The sequence below is a fragment of the Trachypithecus francoisi genome, unplaced genomic scaffold, assembly GCF_009764315.1.
Source record: "Trachypithecus francoisi isolate TF-2019V2 unplaced genomic scaffold, Tfra_2.0 Contig01474, whole genome shotgun sequence".
In the NCBI taxonomy this organism is placed as follows: Eukaryota; Metazoa; Chordata; class Mammalia; order Primates; family Cercopithecidae; genus Trachypithecus; species Trachypithecus francoisi.
This window is the reverse complement of record NW_022681435.1, coordinates 23,059,052-23,079,267: the sequence shown is the minus strand read 5'-3', so window position 1 is coordinate 23,079,267 and position 20,216 is coordinate 23,059,052. Positions and strand designations below refer to the sequence as shown.

At 40.9% G+C, this 20,216-nt stretch overlaps 1 protein-coding gene across 5 annotated transcripts in view; it reads right to left on the bottom strand.

The window, feature by feature from the left end:
• The window catches only part of ZNF236 (zinc finger protein 236), a 150,760-nt gene that overhangs the window by 41,721 nt on the left and 88,823 nt on the right, over positions 1 to 20,216 (bottom strand). For all 5 annotated transcript variants that reach the window (XM_033176194.1, XM_033176180.1, XM_033176173.1 and 2 more), the window contains 9 exons: positions 18,899 to 19,002; positions 17,347 to 17,498; positions 15,402 to 15,614; positions 11,193 to 11,475; positions 8,080 to 8,183; positions 5,709 to 6,074; positions 2,731 to 2,876; positions 2,396 to 2,636; positions 1,808 to 1,987 (listed from right to left, as the gene is read on the bottom strand). In XM_033176194.1, the coding sequence (XP_033032085.1) occupies positions 1,808 to 1,987; positions 2,396 to 2,636; positions 2,731 to 2,876; positions 5,709 to 6,074; positions 8,080 to 8,183; positions 11,193 to 11,475; positions 15,402 to 15,614; positions 17,347 to 17,498; positions 18,899 to 19,002 (1,789 nt within the window). The remainder of the gene's footprint in view (positions 1 to 1,807; positions 1,988 to 2,395; positions 2,637 to 2,730; positions 2,877 to 5,708; positions 6,075 to 8,079; positions 8,184 to 11,192; positions 11,476 to 15,401; positions 15,615 to 17,346; positions 17,499 to 18,898; positions 19,003 to 20,216) is intronic.

Here is a 20,216-nt window from a genome sequence, read left to right as displayed (position 1 = left end):
AGGACTCATGAACTGCCTAAAGTCTGCAAAACTTAGCTGAAGTGATACGTGCATTCTCTAGTACTTGTATGCATTTATACTCCTATGTGTTAATGGAAAAAAGAACATACTATGAAATCTTTGAAAATTTCTATGGAATATCTAGATGCTTTTAACAGGTTACCATAAATTAAATGCTTTTTGCAGCCCTTTCAAAATGGGATAAGGAATTGTATAGTCAATTCTCATTATCCATCATAATAAGTCAGAAAAAACAATCTTAAGCCCAAAGTTGAAACCAAACTTATTTCATTAATTCATTTAAGGTTTTCTCCTAGAATAGCTGAAGCCAAATTCTTAAAAAAATAGTTGTATTCATCTATACTTTCAAATATACTAACACAATAACCAAATGGCCAATAATAAAACACAGGAAGAACAGAGGCACAATCCACAAACTGAAGAATACATTTTCTTAACTCTGAACAAGAACCATGCACTATGTGGTTTTGATAGGACCTGGCACAATGCTTTTTATACTAAGTGTATTCGAGAAAGTTAATTGGATCAACCAAACAGCTTTCCTTCAGATATAAATGTAATTTTAAAAGGAAGAAGGTTACTGAATTATATAAAATTCAATGTTAATTTTCGCTTTCCAACAGCATCTAAAAACCACTGCATTTCATTCAAAAGCAAAGCTGTACCTAAAAATAGTTCCTCAAATTTCTCACTAATATATTAAAAGAAATAAAGACATCTTCCTGAAAAAGAAAGCTTCTGGTTTTCTTATGAATACCTTTTCTTTTCTGAAATTAATTTCTGCAGAAATATCTCTGAAACAGCAGAAATCCTGCCCTTCATGGCTGAGTCCATCTAGAATGCTGCCCTTCTCCACAGCTGTGTTTCAGGGAAGTGGGGCTGCTCCCCTCTGTCACCTCAGATCTCCACGGAGGGTGTTTTCATTCCTAGCAAAATGTCTTTGTTAACGTCATCATCAGGTTATGAGTCTTAAATAAATTAATACTGAATGAGTTAATATCTGTGGAAGTTACTAAAATAATATCTAGCACTTAGTAAGGGCTATAAAAGTTGTTGAATTAACACACGACTCTTAGTTAATACAGAGAGTTTATAGTTCAGAGTCACGTGAGCGAAGCACACCAGGAAAGTATGTTCAACACTCACTGAGATCCGCTATGGGAATTAATGATACATAGGGACCAAGGAAGGCACACAAGGAGAAAAGTCAGAATATGAGCAGCATAGCCCTGAAACAGGGAATGAGTCAGCCTGGTGACTGGCGGAAAGAATGAGATTGCCAATTTTAGGTGGGCTTTACTGCCAAAGGGTATTTCCTACCCGTTTATCTATTTTTCAATGTTCCCCCATGTTTCAATTTTTCTATATAATCCTAGTAGAATTCTGAAGACATACAGTAAAGAGAGTGCCATGGGGATCTAGAACGCCGTAATGTCAAGTTTACACCAGTTTCATGAAGCACGAGTGAGAACCACAAAGCTATGCTTTCTGCTCTTTGCCAAACAAAAATAACTTATTCTCTAAAAATGAGTCAATAAATGAATGAATTAAATAACTGACTGTACTCAAACTGGAAATGACATGAGAAACTATAATTTTTCATTTCTGGTATCAGATCTGAATTAGAACACATTATTTTCACTAAACTTCAACTTCTCCCATAAATTACAAATACGTATTGAGCAGAGGCTTTATGCACAGCAGAGTATTGTAGGAAAAGAGATAGCAAGATATACAGTACTTAAATTTCAGGGTGAAAGGATGTTTAAAATAATAACTTACTAACCGGAGATAGTCAGGGTAATTTCCTGTGGAGACCCCGAGGAAGATGTGGCAGTGGGCCCAGCGGCCTGTGCTAGGACCTGGCTCAGGCTGGAGTTGTTGATGGTCAAGGTGATCTCGTGGGGACCGCCGGAGGGGGACACCAGACCTTGCGAAGTCATCACTTGAGTGAGGTCTTGGGTCCCTGATTGTCATTACAAAGCAAAACAAAGTTGAGCTTCAAAAAAATCAATTTCCCCTGTTTTTATATTAAAAATATTTTAGTTAAACTGTTATTAAATATTTCAATAAGAGAAAGATACAAAACAAAGCATCAGTCATCTCTAATTCCTTCATCTAAAAAGAAAGCCTTGCGATGAAACGAAGCCAGGATGAAAAGAGTGATTAAATGAAGGTAGTAGTAATTAAGAGCATATACTAAACACATATCATTAAGTATAAGAAAAACTTATTTTATTCTCAGGACATCTGATTTATTCTCTTCTACAAAGAGAAGAAAATGACAACATAACATCCTAAAATCAAATATGTGATCGCAAGCAAGAAAATGAAACTCCAGCTGTCAAAATAAGCAAAAGTGAGTGGCTCTTACCACTGCTGTTAGTGGTCAGCACTGAATCCTGCTCAGACAGTGGGCCTATGGTCAGGTTTGCAGAGGTCACTGTGGGCTGTAAGGACAGGCCTGAGATGGGCTGGATGACAACACTGGCAGGGACTGTGCTGTCCGACGTCTGGAGAGAGCCATTCTGTGGGGCCAGGCCAGGCTCCCCCGTGAGCTGCTGAGCCAACAGGTTGCCCTGCTGTAGCGTCTGCTGCAGAATGCTCGGATCAATCTGAAAAGCAGCACAGGTACTTGTAATGAAAACTTCATGCTTCTGTGTGATGCCAAGAGAATTACAGCACAGGAGACCATGGAAGCTGTCATACCTGCAACGTAATGTTATTAATGCTGGCAGCATCGATTCCAGAAATCTGTACATTTGGTCCAACCAAGTTAGCAGCCAACTGTAACTGGATGCCTTCTAGGGTAGCCAGGCTCCCATCTGTCAGAGACACAGTCAGGTCACCCCCAGCTGGCCAGAGAAAGAGAAAGGGAGAATGAACGAATATTGTGAATGCTTCTTAAAACTAAAGTAATTCATTTTTTACATAGGGATTTTTAAATACATGAGTTGTACACATTATGTCAATACAATCTTGTTGTGGAATACCAACACCTACTTTATATCATATACACGCATACGCTGTCTAATCACGCTTTATACCATATACACACATACTGTCTAATTACCCTTTATACCATACACACAATCTAATCACCCTTTACACCATATACACACATACACTAAACACTTTTTTTTTTTTTTTTTTTTGTTGAGACAGAGTCTCGCTCTGTCGCCCAGGCTAGAGTGCAGTGGCCAGATCTCGGCTCACTGCAAGCTCCGCCTCCTGGGTTGATGCCATTCTCCTGCCTCAGCCTCCCTAGTAGCTGGGACTATAGGCGCCCGCCACCTCGCCCGGCTAGTTTTTTGTATTTTTTTTTTTTTTTAGTAGAGACGGGGTTTCACCGTGTTCGCCAGGATGGTCTTGATCTCCTGACCTCGTGATCCGCCCGTCTCGGCCTCCCAAAGTGCTGGGACTACAGGCTTGAGCCACCGCGCCCGGCCAACACTCTTTATACCATACACACACACACACACAGTCTAATCACCCTTTATACCATATACTCACACACTGTCTAATCACCCTTTATACCATATACACACACTGTCTAATCACTCCAGAAACATACTTTATACTATATACACACACACTGTCTAATCATCCCAGAAACCTACTTTCTACCATATACACACATACACTGTCTAATCATCCATTATACCATATACACACATACACTGTCTAATCACCCATTATACCATATACTCACACACTGTCTAATCACCCTTTATACCATATACACACATACACTGTCTAATCACCCTTTATACCATACACTCACACACTGTCTAATCACCCTTTATACCATATACACACATACACTGTCTAATCACCCTTTATACCATATACTCACACACTGTCTAATCACCCTTTATACCATATACACACATACACTGTCTAATCACCCTCTATACCATATACTCACACACTGTCTAATCACCCTTTATACCATATACACACATACACTGTCTAATCACCCTTTATACCATATACTCACACACTGTCTAATCACCCTTTATACCATATATACACATACACTGTCTAATCACCCTTTATACCATACACTCACACACTGTCTAATCACCCTTTATACCATATACACACATACACTGTCTAATCACCCATTATACCATATACTCACACACTGTCTAATCACCCTTTATACCATATACACACACTGTCTAATCACCCTTTATACCATACACTCACACACTGTCTAATCACCCTTTATACCATATACACACATACACTGTCTAATCACCCTTTATACCATATACACTCACACACTGTCTAATCACCCTTTATACTATATACACACACTGTCTAATCACTCCAGAAACATACTTTATACTATATACACACACACTGTCTAATCATCCCAGAAACCTACTTTCTACCATATACACACATACACTGTCTAATCACCCATTATACCATATACTCACACACTGTCTAATCACCCTTTATACCATATACACACATACACTGTCTAATCACCCTTTATACCATATACACACATACACTGTCTAATCACCCTCTATACCATATACTCACACACTGTCTAATCACCCTTTATACCATATACACACATACACTGTCTAATCACCCTTTATACCATATACTCACACACTGTCTAATCACCCTTTATACCATATACACACATACACTGTCTAAACACCCTTTATACTATATACACACACACTGTCTAATCATCCCAGAAACCTACTTTCTACCATATACACACATACACTGTCTAATCACCCTTTATACCATATACTCACATACACTGTCTAATCACCCCAGAAACCTCCTTTATACCATATACACATACACCGTCTAATCACCCCAGAAACCTACTTTATACCGTATACACACATACACTGTGTAATCACCCCAGAAACCTACTTTATACCATATACACATACACTGTATAATCATCCCAGAGCAACTCTGTGAAATAGACACACTTTATACCATTCACAGACATTGTCTAATCACCCCAGAAACCTACTTTCTACCATATACACATACACCGTCTAATCACCCCAGAACAACTCTGTGAAATAGATACTCATATTACCCACTTTAAATATATCAGAAAAGTAGCTGAAAAAGATTCTACTGATTAGCCGAAGGTTCAAAACAACCACTACTACTGAGTGGTGATCAGGCTGCAATGGTGCCAGGAGTCACAGCAACAGAAAGAAGGGCACACAGGACATGTGACTGCCACGTACAACTGCTGCATTTACTGGCAGGTACACAAGTCAACACAGCTAGCTAAAACGTCACACTTCTCAAGCACCATGTGACCCAAGAACAAATGGAAAACGGCACTGTATCAAAACCAATGCTAATGAGTATTTAGAAATTACACTTCTCCCTCCTAAATTTATGAGAATGCCAACTGAGTAAAAACAAGTTTACACCCACTAAAAACAAAAGCTAAACAAAGTGCTTAGTGTAAAAAAGCAGCTGTCATGGAAGACAGAACGGGAAATGGAAACGGGCGATGTCTGCAAGATGGAAGGCCCATTTTTCCGAATGCCTTATAAGGGAAAGGTTCAAAGAAGGGAAACATGGTGCTACAGTAAACAACGTCTCTTCTACTGTGGGAACAGACAGAAGCAGCGCAGAACAGTTTAATCACTGTGCCGTTCCCATTCCCCCAGCTCACTGTTTACCTGACACGGAGGCAGGGAGAATAGCTTGGCCCACCAGTCCTGGTTGCAGCAGATTCTGATCCAACTGTCCTGTTAGAACAGAGTTGTTCATGATAAACACATTAGGGTCAGTAGAGGAGGAGTTGAGGAGGTTTACGGGCTGCAATCCTTCCGACGAGCTTCGAGTCACAGGCTTTCTGGCCTTCTTTGGGTCTGGTTTATAATGAAACTGCATGTGTGTCTTCCTTCTACCCGAGGTACGGAAACGCAGCTCGCAGTGCGGGCATTTGAAGGGCTTGGCTCCCGTGTGCAGACGCATGTGGACCTTCAGACTTCCCTTCGTGGAGAAGGCGTTGCTGCAGACGTGACAGCTGAAGAGCTTCTGACCTGAGAAAAGCCCAGCCAAGAATCAGCAGAGGCAATGGCAGCTGAGACACTCACACCCACCCCACTCAGCTGTCAATCTGGATGTAAATATGTTGAATCAGTGGATGGAAGTGCTTTAATGAGAATCCCTTTCACCTATAAGATGTTATGGATGTCACAGGCAGTTGTTGCAGGAATTTAACAGTATATTATTTACAACTTGAATTCAGCATTTTCACAACCCTTTGAGCTTTACAGTGTTTGTAAACCACTGCGTTATTCTGAACCTTGATTGGAATATTTGATTTATATTTATCAGAAGCTAATGGGTGGTATGACTTAACAGCCCAGCTCTGAATTACTGTCACTTTTCTTTAATTTTACAAATGGTACTTTAACATCTCAGCATCTCTCTATCTTCTCTTCTGCCAAACAGGAGCAACCAAAATGCCAGCACAGGTAGGCATCACATTGGGAGAATGTGCAAAGGAAAGTCCTATTCTAGGGTCAAAGAGCTGTGTGCCTAGTATCATGTATCTAGTTCCTGAGGCTCTGTTCATGATTACTGGATATATCTAAGGCCACGAAGGCTCAGAGCACCACGAGCATGGGCTCCACCCTCCAAGAGCCTCTGGGAGCTGAAAAACTTCCTGGCTGGCTTTTCCCCTTTACTGGTCCAGGAACAAATGCTAATTTTTACAGCATGGCGCACACTAGGATCCACAAAGGGACTAAAGCAATCTACTATCCCAGTGCCACCCTGGGTTCCTCAGAAATCACACATCTACTTCAGAATGGAGAAAGAGGCACTAAAAGGTATTTATCCAGAGACTTCCATTTCTAGTCCTTATCCACGTAGCCTAGACTGAACTCCAAAACCAAGGAAATGATGAAGCAGCGTGCACCAAGTCATCGTGGATATCACTGGGCACCTGCTGCATGACAGGCCATGCCCTAGGCCTGGGGGCACAAAGGTAAGTGAGGCCGGGCCCTCCATATCCGCAAAAAGTTTACTGCATTACACAAGAGAGACAAATACAGGGAGCCTAAAGAAACAACAGAAAAACTGCACACAGGACAGTCATATAAACAAGCTCAGGGATCTGTTTATCTAGCTCCAAACATTAACCCATCAGAAAAGAATCACAGGGTCAGGTAAATGTGTGAAAGTCCATTTGTTCTTGTTGGTTGAATTCTGCTTATAACCAACAATGAAGAATATAAATTGGTCTGATAATCATAATTCTATGAATCGTTATAACAACAGCTCTGCATTCACTGTGCGTTTACCACAGGCCAATCCACTCCTGAGCATTTACCTAAGGCCAAACACTTTTCCCAGCTATTTAAATGTCTTAATACTTAAAGCTATTTAAATGTCTGAACTCCCAAAGACAGAGGTACAACTATTAGCCCCATCTTCTGCAGGAGAAACCTGTGGCTGAGAGGAGAACCTTGTCTAGGACCACAGAGCTCACAGGAGGACTACAGGATTCCCAAGCAGGCAGAGGCAGAGCCGGCCTCACCACCGCTAGGATGCACTATGCAGAACTCCAGAAGCAAAGGCGCAGACAAGATGAAGATGAGAAAAAGGCCAGGAAAACTGGACATTCACTTCTCCCTTTGCAAGATTTTCCCCCCACATAAAAATAATTATGAAATGATAACTGCCATCAGATTTGCTAAGTGCCAGTTTTTACAAAACCTCAACATACTAAATCTCTTTGGCTTAAATGAGACTAAGAGGTAATCTTTTTAACAAAGTTATTTAGGCATGAGTAAGAGTACGTGACAATTTTTAGGAAAAATGCAACTTTTGAGACCGAATCCTTTTTTTTCTTAGTGTCATTTGGATAGTTTTCCCTGTGTCACGAATAAAAAAATCTTTCATATCACTTTCTTCATGGTGCTTCATTTTTAAGCTTTCTATAATTTGGAAAGTATTATGTATGCAAAATACATAGGAACAAAGCATACGAAATGCTACCTAAGACCTCTACCAATGACACAGGAATGTGTTCCTTACCTGTGTGAGTCTTCACATGGCAATCGAGAGTGGATTTCACAGTAAAACTCTTTCCACATTCATCACATTTGTATGGCTTTTCTCCAGTATGGATTCGAACATGCCTATCCAAAAAGCGTTAATTATAGATGCATTGACAAACGACTTCATGATTTGAAATTTATAACTATATAAATTAAAATTAGGTGTTACTACGTTTTGATTAAGTTTGGCCAATAAAAACTTTAAGCTTCACTCCAAACAAAAAATACCATAAACAAATCCAAATAACAACGAAAATATTTGCAAGACAAATAATAATAGAGATAATTTCCGTAGGGAGGGGAGCAGTGGCTCACACCTGTAATCCCGACACTGTGGGAGGTTGAGGTGGGCAGATCATCTGAGGTAGGGAGTTCGAGACCAGTCTGGCCAACATGGTAAAATCCCGTCTCTACTGAAAATACAAAAATTAGCGGGCCGTGGTGGCAGGCGCCTGTAATCCCAGCTACTCAGAAGGCTAAGATAGGAGAATCACTTGAACCCAAGAGGCAGAGGTTATAGTGAGCCCTGATCACGCCACTGCACTTCAGCCTGGGCGACAAAGTGAGACTGTCTCAAAAAAAGAAAAAAAGAAATAAAACAATTTCCTTAAAAAACCCAAGAACTCTGACAAATCAGCAGGAAATCCCAAACAATATCAGAGTAGAAAAGTGGGCAATGCACAGAGAGCTTACAGAAGAAATACAAACAGTCGAAAAACATATGCAAAGCTGTTCAACCACACTTAGAACCAAAGAAGAGCAGACGAAAATGACATCCTGTTGGCTGGAGCTGTAAAACAGGCACTCGGAGTCTCCGAAAGACAGAGGCACAAGGCCCTCTGGTGGCCTTTGCCAGACTCTACCCTCACTGAGCCATCAGAGGCATACAGGCTCACAGAAGACAATCACGGCAGCGCCCTGCCAGTCATCACACATAGAAATTCAGTGTTCGTCAGGAGGGGTCTGGTAAAATTAATTTGGTATGCCCATGCGACAGAACCCTGCATTGCCATTAAAAAGAATGAAATAGGTTTATAGATACTGACAAAGAAAAATATCTATGATTCATTGATATGTAAAAATTTAAAAACCAGAATCGTACAACTTAACATTGGTGTATGTCCAGACATTTCTGAAAAAAAAAAAAAAAACTTAAAAAACTGTTAACAGTGGTTATCTCTGGAGAATAGGACACCCTTCAGTACCGTTTTTTGTTTATCATCACATTTACTCACTCAGGGTCTGAACCCTGAACTTTTTTAAAACAAAGGCTAGGACAAGAAGAAGAAAACGCAGCTCTAAGAATGTCCTGCTCTCGGAGTTAGCAGTGAGCCAAGATCACACCACTGAACTCCAGCCTGGGCGACAGAGCGAGACTCTGTCTCAAAAAAAAAAAAAAAAAAAAGAACGTCCCACTCTTCTGGTCTTTAGCTACAGTCGATGGAGACACGTTTAGCACTTCATGTCACCTTGGTGGCATCTTGTCTCTGCTAATTGGCTGGCACGCCCCACCCACAGGCAGGTCACAAAGTGCTGTCTCAACACCTCCACATGACACCCTTGCCAGGCCTGACTTTCTCATCTATGACTCTACCACTAACCCCTACTGGAAAACTATCTCTCTATCGGTTAGTTCACGAGTTCCTCTAGTCCACATACAACTGCTGGCCAGACTGGACTCCTTCTTATAAACATCCCAAGTTTTCCATCAGAACCCCTTAGCTCCTCCTCTCCTCAGTTTAACTTTCTATGTCTTATTCCCAACCTCAGATCACACCATCAACTTAGATCCTACCCTGGAACTTTACTACATGGCTCGAGAGCTTGCTATTCAAGGGTCCCATGGCTGCACCACCCAGTGAGACCTGGGCTCTCTTTCTTCTCCAGTCACCTCCCTCGTTGTCACTCTCTAGCTGAACATACCCCGCCGTCCTGCTGTGGTCAAAACACAAAGGCCAGCAGTCAAGGTGTGTGCTCACTAGGGTGGCACTGCCAACCCAGCAGTTCCTTGAAACCACCTACCCTTTCCCTGCAGCACCTGCTGCTGCCCTCTGTAGAATAAAGAGTACAAGGAACACACCCTCTTTGGTTTTCTGAAACATCCTGCAATGTTAAAATCTTTGCAGTTTGTTTTACTAAGTTGCTGAATAATTAGTTCTATCTCCTAGAGCAAAACATAAGCATCCCCCTTATATACAGAAACTCTTCTGATTCTTTAGGAGAACGCTGATACTTTGGTCTTCCTTTCTCCAGAAAGGAAGGACATTCTGAGAGCCCCTTCTGTTCTTTACCATGGGTCTTGGTTTCCAGATTCTTCATGGTTCTGCTAAACTCGATCTCATGTATCAGCCACTGCTGTTTGGCCAACTACCAATGAGTCTCCCTCCTGTCACGTGACTGTGTCCCGCTCCTCACACTGACTGGCAGGCATCAGGCGGGAGGGTGCCTGCTGCTCCTCTGCCTGTCCACAAACCTTAGAGCCCTGCCTTCCTCAATGGATAGATTTGTTTTCATTGTTTACTACTATGACAACCATACAGAAACAAGCATAAGCAATCTACAGAGAAGACAGACTTTCTTTTTTTTTTTTTTTGAGATGGAGTTTCATTCTTGTTGCCCAGGCTGGAGTGCAATGGCATGATCTCAACTCACTGCAACCTCCACCTCTCGGGTTCAAGTGATTCTCCTGTCTCAGGCTCCTGAGTAGCTGGGATTACAGGCACCCACCACTACGCCCAGCTAATTTTATATTTTTTAGTAGAGACTGGGTTTCTCCATGTTGGTCAGGCTGGTCTCAAACTCCCGACCTCAGGTGATCCTCCTGCCTCGGCCTCCCAAAGTGCTGGGATTACAGGTGTGAGCCACCGTGCACAGCTGAAAACAGACTGTCTAATTAATATTCTGAACGAGCTTACTACAGAGAACTAATTCAAGCTTAAAACCATACACTCTAGTAAGCAAGCTGCCATCACTCAGGAGATACCAGGTTGAGAAACTAATGGCCCTGCTGCAGTGAAAGTCATCAAAGGAGCAGCTGCCTGCACCTCCAGTCTTCAGAGCAGAACCCGCGCAGCGTAGCCATGCCCTCACCTCACCAGGTCGCTGGGCTTCTTGAAGCTCTTGGGGCAGTATGTGCAGCAGTTGGCATGCTTGGGCTCGTCCTGCAGCTCCGCCTGCTTGTCCCTCAGCTCGCTGATGCGGTCCTTTTCTGCCGCGGACTGCACCAGGACCTTCTCTGACACCGTGGCGCTCTCCTGAGGCCGGATCTTGGCTAACTGGGCTGTCTCCTCCTCTGTGAAAGTGATGACCTCAGGACGAGACTTCCGTGATGCATTTCTGTCAGAATGTTCTTCCTCCTCCTCCATACAAATGTCTAAACAAAATCAAGGAAAAGGGATAAAAAATCTAATGAAGAAAACTTAGGTTATTAGCAAAACAATTAAAACTAAATAGGTATGTAGGTAATGAAAATCAATAACTCAACCAAGCTATTTTTATGATGGTAGAGAGTTGCCATATTTTCCCACCTCCATTGAGAAACTTAGGTCATGGAAAGAAAACAGCCAAGTGTACTGGAAAGTAGGGGGCAGAGGATGAACAGAGGTTGGTGAGGAGGTGAAAACATCCACTTAGATAGAAGGAATAATCTCTAATGTCTGATAGCAGAGTAGGGTGATACAGTTAAAGACAATGTATATTTCAAAGCAGCTACAGGAGAGAACTTGAAATGTTCCCATTTAGAAACTGATAAATACTTAAGGTGATGAACACCGCAAGTACTCTGATTTGATCATTCCATATTCTATACTTGAAATAAATTATCACACGTGCGTCATAAATATGTACAAATATTATGTAACCAAAAAAAAACCAAGTCAAGGGTTTCCCTTAGGAGAGCGATGACCAACATTAGGAAGATGCTCGGATTAAAGACCTGCTTCTACCCCTCCCTGCAAATTCAGGAGTAAGCTTTGAGGCTGATAGTGTCCACATAAGCTACTGGTATTCATAAATACAGATACTAATTTATTAATAAGGGCAAAAAATGAATTACCCTGGGATTTTTAAAAATCAGAAGCCCAAAAATGGGAGACCAAATTAATAAATTAGCAAATGGTCCCCAACTAAAAACAATGACTATAAAGAAGAAAATAAAACTTTAAAAATATATATGGTTGGCCCTCTGTATCTGTGCCTTCCACATCCATAGATTCAACCAACTGCAGTTAGAAAATACAGATATTTTTTCTCTTGTTATTATTCAGTAAGCAATATGCTATGATGGCTATTTACAACCAGGTGCAGTGGCTCACGCCTGTACTCCCACTGCTTTGGGAAGCTGAGATGGAAAGACTGCTTCAGGCCAGGAGTGTGAGACCAGCCTGAGTCACACACCAAGACTCCATCTTTACCAAAAATTTAAAAATTAACCAGGCATGGTGGCACGCACCTGTAGCCCCAGCACATTGGTAGGCCAAGTTGGGGCTTGGTACAGAAGTTCAAGACTGCCTAGGCAACAGAGCAAGATCCCGTCTCTACAAAAAAATGTTTTTTTAATTAGCCAGGCATGGTGGTGAGCCTGTAGCCCCAGCTACTCAGGAGCCTGAGGTGGGAGGATTGCTTGAACCCAGGAGTTCAAGGCTGCAGTGAATTACCATTAAGCTATTGTACTCCCGCCTGGGTGACAGAGTGAGACCCTGTCTCTCAAAGAACCCGAAACTATTTACATAGCATTTATATTATATTCGGTATTACAAGTGATCTAGAGATGGTTTAAAGTACACAAGAGGATGCGTGTAGGTTACATGCAGATACTATGCTGTTCGATATCAGGAACTTCAGCATCTGCAGATTTTGGTGTCCTCAGGAGTCGAGGAACCAATCCTCAGCTGATACTGAAAGAGAACTATACGCGTAAGTATTCATTCCTAAATGAAAAATAAGGATGCATTCCAAATGATTAAAAAAAGAATAACAGAGAGGAAAAAAAGTTTGGCTGGGAGCAGGGAAGTCATTAGTGTACGACTGACTGAAAAAAACTTACAACTCAACAGAAACACTAAATTGCAAAGTGAACAGTGATTAATTCACCAAATAAGTACATTTAAAAACCGACTAGATAATTTTTCTTACCATATAAAAGGAAAAAAAGATGAGAGATGGGTGCGGGGTGGGGGGGGGAAGAAGATAGAGAGGGGAGCAAAGGACAGCGAGGGTGTGGGTTGAGGGAGAAAGTCATGGAGGATAAAGCCAGTGGATTCAATGTCCATCTCGTAGAAATTCCAGAAAAAGATACAGCAAACTAAAATTCCACATTATACCAATAAAGCTTGGCATGATCTGAGGGTAGCTTATAGATAGCAGCCCCACCAACACTCATGAGGAAATAAGGAGGTAACTCTGTTAACATTCTTTAAGGAACTGAGAACACAATCAGTATAGCACAGGCTGGAGAGAGACAGAACAACGAAATTAAGCACGATAGACAGACAGCATGAAATAGACAGCAAGTGTTAGAAGCAGGCTAACGTCGCAATAAATGTGAGGGAATTTAACCCCTATCTAAGTCTCTAGGTTTGGGCAAAACAATGCAATTTAACACGTGACTTTTCTCCTGTGGACAAGAGTTCATCTGCAGTTTCCCCCACAATGATCCAAGGAACATAAGACATATAAAGGTGAATCTAAATAAATATGTAGCAGTGAGATGAAGCCCAAAGAGAACCCCCAAATTGATGCTAGAATTCAGTAGCATTAGAAGCTTTATTAATTGACGGGAAGGAATATGTAAAGAGGCTTAGAGATTATTTGTATTTGGCTGATAAATTAACACTCTCCAAATGACAGGGTTCTAGAAATAATGCCTGTATGTCCTATAGCCTTTAACTCATTTGAAGGAAAGGGCCATTTTCTTTTTATACTTTATGAAATCTAACGACAGAATTTTTAAAATGGAAAGAAAGGCTTTAATAAGTATCATCGGACTAAAGAGTTTGAACTATCTCAGTATAACAGGCCAGAAACTTTTCTTCCAGAATTATCTACTAAAGAAATGAGGTGCACAGTGGCTCTGGCAATGGTTAAGTCACAGTTTTTGTTACTTTGAGGGAGTTTAGGCAAGTTTTACAGACTTATTCCTCAAAACAGAAGAGAAAGGTAGACTACCATAACCCACCGGGGACCCCGGATGGTCTCACTGTGATCTTTTGGTCAGATGGTGGCAAAGCAGACAGAGGGGGCAGCACCTTGAGAGAGGATGATAGGCCACCAGCAGGTCTGACCTCTGATGACAGTCCCCATTTAGCAGCCCTGTCTCCACACAGCCACTGACACAAGATTCACTGACAACATTGCACACCAACTGTGCCAGGACAGGATGGCCGCAGCACAGGCAAGAGTCCAGGCCCACACATACACTCAGACCAGCCATGACCTCCAAGAGTATCAGAACTAACATGGATTTTAAAATGGCAATCTGTGTGCTGGCACAATGTGTCAAAGTATAAAATGTGCTCCATTCTTAACTCTAATTTCATTGTGGAACTTACTAAAAAGAAGTTGTCTTATAAGCACAAAAAGTATAATCACAAAAATAATACTTAGCATTTTTCCGCTTGGTATGGGACTTGGGAGAATTAACTTGTCTAATGTTTTGCTGGCTAGTGTACAAAATGAGATTAATCCCTCTAACTATGCAGTGTGTTGTGTCTATTACATGAGACAATGTAATGGTAAGCACAGGTTTTGCCAAGGTTACACTACTCCATAAATGCTACCATTACCATTTCAGTGAAAGACCAGATACTAGCTACACATCCATCAATCCATCAACAGAAAATTATATAATAAAATATGATGGAATTCCATGGAGTCATCTGAACTGATGTAGATCTGTGTTCAATAAATTAAATATGCCTATAATAAACTTTAGTAGATGGAAAATTAAGCACACTACAACACTATTTAGAGCAAGATACCATATTCGTTAAAAAGCATTAAAGTCTCTAACAACATGTGCGCGTAAGCATGAAAGGAAGAGCACAGTGTGAGAGCAAATGCTGATTCAGCGTGTGGTGATTTGTAAGAGCAGATGTTTTCTTCATTGCGCCTCCAAATTTTTCTTCCAACAGCATGTACAGCTTTCCTAATCAGAAAATAAAATTAACTATTAAAAACTCACGGTGCTACTGAACTTAATCTGTACATAGCCAGGTTAAAATACTCACGGTGATTTGTGAATGGATTTATTCCTAAATTAGCATTGGGTTAATACACCTTGAATCAACAAATGGAAAATACCTCCTCCTTCTGTCTCTCCAGTGGCTGACACAGCAGAGGGGACTGCTTGGTGTCTCTTCATATGCTTTTTACAATGCACTGTAGTTCGGAAACCCTCTTCACAAAACGGACACTTATAAGGCTTCATGCTCATATGTGTGGCCATGTGCCGGGTGAGGCTGCCATTGGTAGTGAAGGAAGCGTTGCACACGCTGCAGCTGAACGCCTTCACTCCTACAAGCACAGAAACGGAGAAAAAAACGGCTGGAACTAATCCTACTTCATTACCGTAAAACCAGAAGCAGTCAAAACCAAACAAAGATATGTTTAATAAGCCACAACATTATCCTGAGGCTTAGCAGAGTTTGGTGGTTAAAAAAAAGTAAATCACAAAATTATAGACAGTTTATTTGGTATGGGTTTCCAATTTTTAGAAATGGGATTGTTTTAAGAACATGGAAGTTAACACGGGACATCTTACTGCCTTCTCTACTGAAATCAGCAGGCTCTGTGAAGTCACAATCTCCAAAACAAATCAAGTCCTCTCTGACTTCGGTCTTTTATCTTTAAACTGGCAACATGTGGATTCTACCCCAGAAATGTTTTTTCCCATCCATCTTTTCATCACTTCCACCGCACATGAGGTATATTAGGCATTAAGAACTAGTCTATAAATCTTCTATACAACTTTATTTTCAAATAAAGTCCCATATAGAAGGCCTTCTCTCCTCTGGACCAATGACACAGAACCAAGTAACCAGCTATTTTCTTCCTATTTCTGTCTTTCTTCCACTGTTCCTTATAAAAGTCATATATTGCTCTCTGGTCCTTTAAAGTACCACATAAATGACTCCCAGCAATCTTTCCAAAAACCACTAAAACCACTCCCCAATGATCAACCTATGGACCAGTCAATACAACTTTTCCTTATTTTGCTTGGCTATATGTTTCTAAGCAGTATATCTTCATTTTCAAATAAAGCCTTATATAAAATATACACTGATATTAATATACTGAATATATTAAAGATAACAAAATATGTTAAAAATATTTTTAACTGGACACTATGTATCTGATAAAGGTCCAGTAATCAGACTATAAAAACCTCTTACAACTCAATAAAGCAAATCATCCAATTTTAAAATGGGCATAAGATTAGAACAGACACTTCTCAGTGTCTGTGAAAGATGTTTAACTTGATCAGCCGTCAGAGAAATGCAAATCAAAGCAAAACCACAATGGCACGTGGGAAGGCTCATGACCATCTACAAGGCCGGTCATGAGAGAAGCAGTAATAGCCATTGGCGAGGATGTGGGGAAACCAGAGCCCTCCCACCGTACCGTGGGCTGTCAAATACCACAGCCACAGTGGAAAACGTTCCATAAACTCAAATGTTTTAACAGAGTTAACATATGACCAAACAATTCCACTCCTAGGTAGAGCAATGAGCCCGTGTCCACACAAAAACTTATATACAAATGTTCACAGCAGGATTACTTACAATAAACAAAATATGGAAATAACCCCAATGTCCATCAACTGATGAATGGATCAATAAGACGTGGCATATCCTACAACGGAAAGTAATGAGGTTCTGATCCACCTATACAGCACGGATGAAACTTGAGCACACTGTGCTGTGAAAGCAGCAGACACAAAATGCCACATATTTCTATAAAATACCCAGAACAAGCAAACCTCTAAAGACAGAGGTAGATACTGGGCGCCTGAGGTTCTGGGCATTGAGGGGAAATGGGGAGTGACTGTTAATGGGTACAGAGTTTCTTTTGTGTGTAATAAAAATGTCCTAAAATTACGGTTTTGATGGCTGCAGAACTCTACGAACATACTAAAAATCACTGAATTGTACATTTTCAGTGGGTTAATTGAATGGTATATGGATTATATCTCAATAAAGCTTTTTTCTTTAAAGGACTAATCTCCAAGTATAAGGCAGACAATGACCTGTATGTGTCTTCTCGTGAGACTTGAGCACCCCGGAGGAAACAAAGCCACGTCCACAGAGTTTGCACTTGTAAGGCTTCTCCCCGGTGTGCGACCGCACGTGCTGCTTTAGGTGACTGGACTTCTTAAAGCCTTTGTTGCAATAGTCACACCTGCAAACACACAGAACCCAGACCACGTTAATTCATAGCACAATTACCAATACAGCACCTGAGACAGGAAGGAAAGCAAACAAGCTTCACCAACAACCATGAAACATTTAGGCACAACTGTTACAGAACCTAGGTGTGCTCTCCAACATTGAAGAAATTATAAACTAGAAAATATTGCCAACAATCATTTGTTAGACCAGATTCTGCTTAGAGTACTTATAATCTTAAATGTATTACTTAAAAACCAGTAAATCCTATAACTCCCCAGCAGACATAACATTTGATTAATTAGAAACTCTCACTAAGCATAACAGGAAGAAAATGTATGCACTCTTTTCTTTAAGTCATTAGACACTGTGAATCCTTCCATTGCCTCTGAGGCAGAATCACTCCTGCATCTAGTCACTTGTCAATGCCAATCCATGTACTCCTCTGGTTTATGAAATACAAAACAGAATGTACTGGAGTTATGCTGAATATATATCAATATGCAGTATTATTTCCCCTTCCGTTGTTACTGAATAGACTAATGTTATCTTAAGGATTAAAATAATTATCAATTTCAAAACTCCTACTCACATATTATTAAAAGCTGTTCCATCAGTATGTCTCTTTTGTCCATTCTCAAGTTTTAATATCCAGTAAGAAGTTAGAGATGTCCCTACACTAGAACCTAAGTCAAGACTGAGTGCCCACATAGAGGCAAGTAACTTTCAAGTACAAATGAAACTAAAAGCTGGAAGTGTCTGAATACATTTTGAAAATTCACTCTTGTAAACCTGGTTTGGCGGTGGCTCACGCCTGTAATCTCAGCACTTTGGAAGGCTGATGCAGGTGGATCACCTGAGGTCAGGAGTTCGAGACCAGCCTGGCCAACATGGTGAAACACTGTCTCAACTAAAAATACAAAAATTACTTGTACACTGTGCACAGAGGGTGCTCGGTATATACTGCTGAGCCAGCGGACGGACACATCTAAAAAGCTGTCTTTCTAATTGTGCTGTACCCTGGTACACAGATTGTCATATGTAAAGCACATGAAGAGTCTTGAACTAAAAGGCACAATATAAATTTAAGTAATTTCTGAAAATGGAATAATAATGACTTAAAACAGTGACGGGAAGCTATAGCAGAGTACTTCAAACAGACAAACTGAAGACTGCTGCATCCAAATCCTGGCCCGCTCACTTATTTGCTGTAAAAAGTTTAGCAAGTAAATCTCTTTAGTCTCAGATCCCTTATTTACAGAATATGGATGACAATGGAACTGTTTTGAACAGTTCTGAGAGAATGAAATCGCAGAGCCCTTGGAGCAGGGCAAGCACACTGCAGCATCTGTCACTGCAGGATCCGTCGCTGGGAGCCGGCAGTACCATGAGCTGGTCTGTGCAGACAACTACCTGTAAGAGCGCCTGCTCTGGTCCTCACTGTCCTCCAGAAACTGGGAACCTTGTGCCTGCAGGTCCAGTTCCTCTTGGGATGACTCCTGAATCAAGCGAGTTGTCTAAAATTTAAGAGAAGTATAAAGCAAACTACTTGAATATCTGTGAATAAACATAAAACAACTCAGCAGCTAAGAACTAAGGATAAGAACATTCATAAACTGTGGATTTAAGAGGGAGAAACCCCAAATAGTCTACTGTAATCATTTGGGCCAGAGCAACAATAAAGATCACTTATACAGATTTTATTAAATGAAGATTATTTATTTTCCATTTCCCTACCTCAATACAAAGCTTAATCAACCATAAAACTGATTATTTTATATATCTTAATAAGAGATTCCCCTTCCATCTGCTCTACTCTTACTGACAGCAAATAAAATCCCACCTTCAGAGAGTATAATATTGTCTCCTCTTGTCACACAAACCAGAGGGTGGGAAGGACATGGTCTCCATCCCCAAGAAGGGCACCACGCATGCTCAGAGCAGTCACACTGACCCCATCCCTTCCTGGCAGCGGCATTACAACCCATGCTACCACAGCAAGGCCGAAACACGAATCTGGTCAACGTTTTCTAACCACTCTGTAATAGACCCAGCTCACACTGAGCGGAGGGTAAGCTCCACTGACCTTCAGAAGGCCTGGAGTCCCAGGATGGACTGCGAACAGTGGAGTCATCCACCCCTCCGCAGCAACTGCACGCTGCTTTAAGCAAGGGCTTGTGTCTCATTTGTTTACCTGACTTCCAAAACCAACTGAGATAAACCACAACAACAGAACTGGGTTTGCACAGTTTTATTTAGAGAGTTCTGGAGTAAAGGCAGCTGCTAAGAAGTACGTTCTCCACTTCCCAGATTCAGCATCTGCTGCCAAGTTTGTAGTTTCTAGCTATGAGAAAAATGTTCTGAAATTTTCACGGGAGGATCCAGCCCTACCACTTGGGCAAAGCTACCAATGGTGAATTTTAAAGAGGGATAACAATTGGTCAATAATTTCTCATCACTATTAAGAAATTTCCAAAAGCAGAAAAATGAAAATAAAAACCAAAATTAAAATGTCTCCAACTAGGCGTAAGAGATAAAATTTTAAATGATGCATTTAAATGTTTTTTAATGTCAGCATTCATTATATTCTCCTTCTAACATGTTTAAAAGTCCACAATTAAAAATGTTTAGGTTTTGTGCCTAAAGCAACATAGTATCTTTCAACATGTTACTACCTAACAGTCTAGTAAATTCTTAGCTTTTAATCACAAATGCAAGGCCACACCATGGC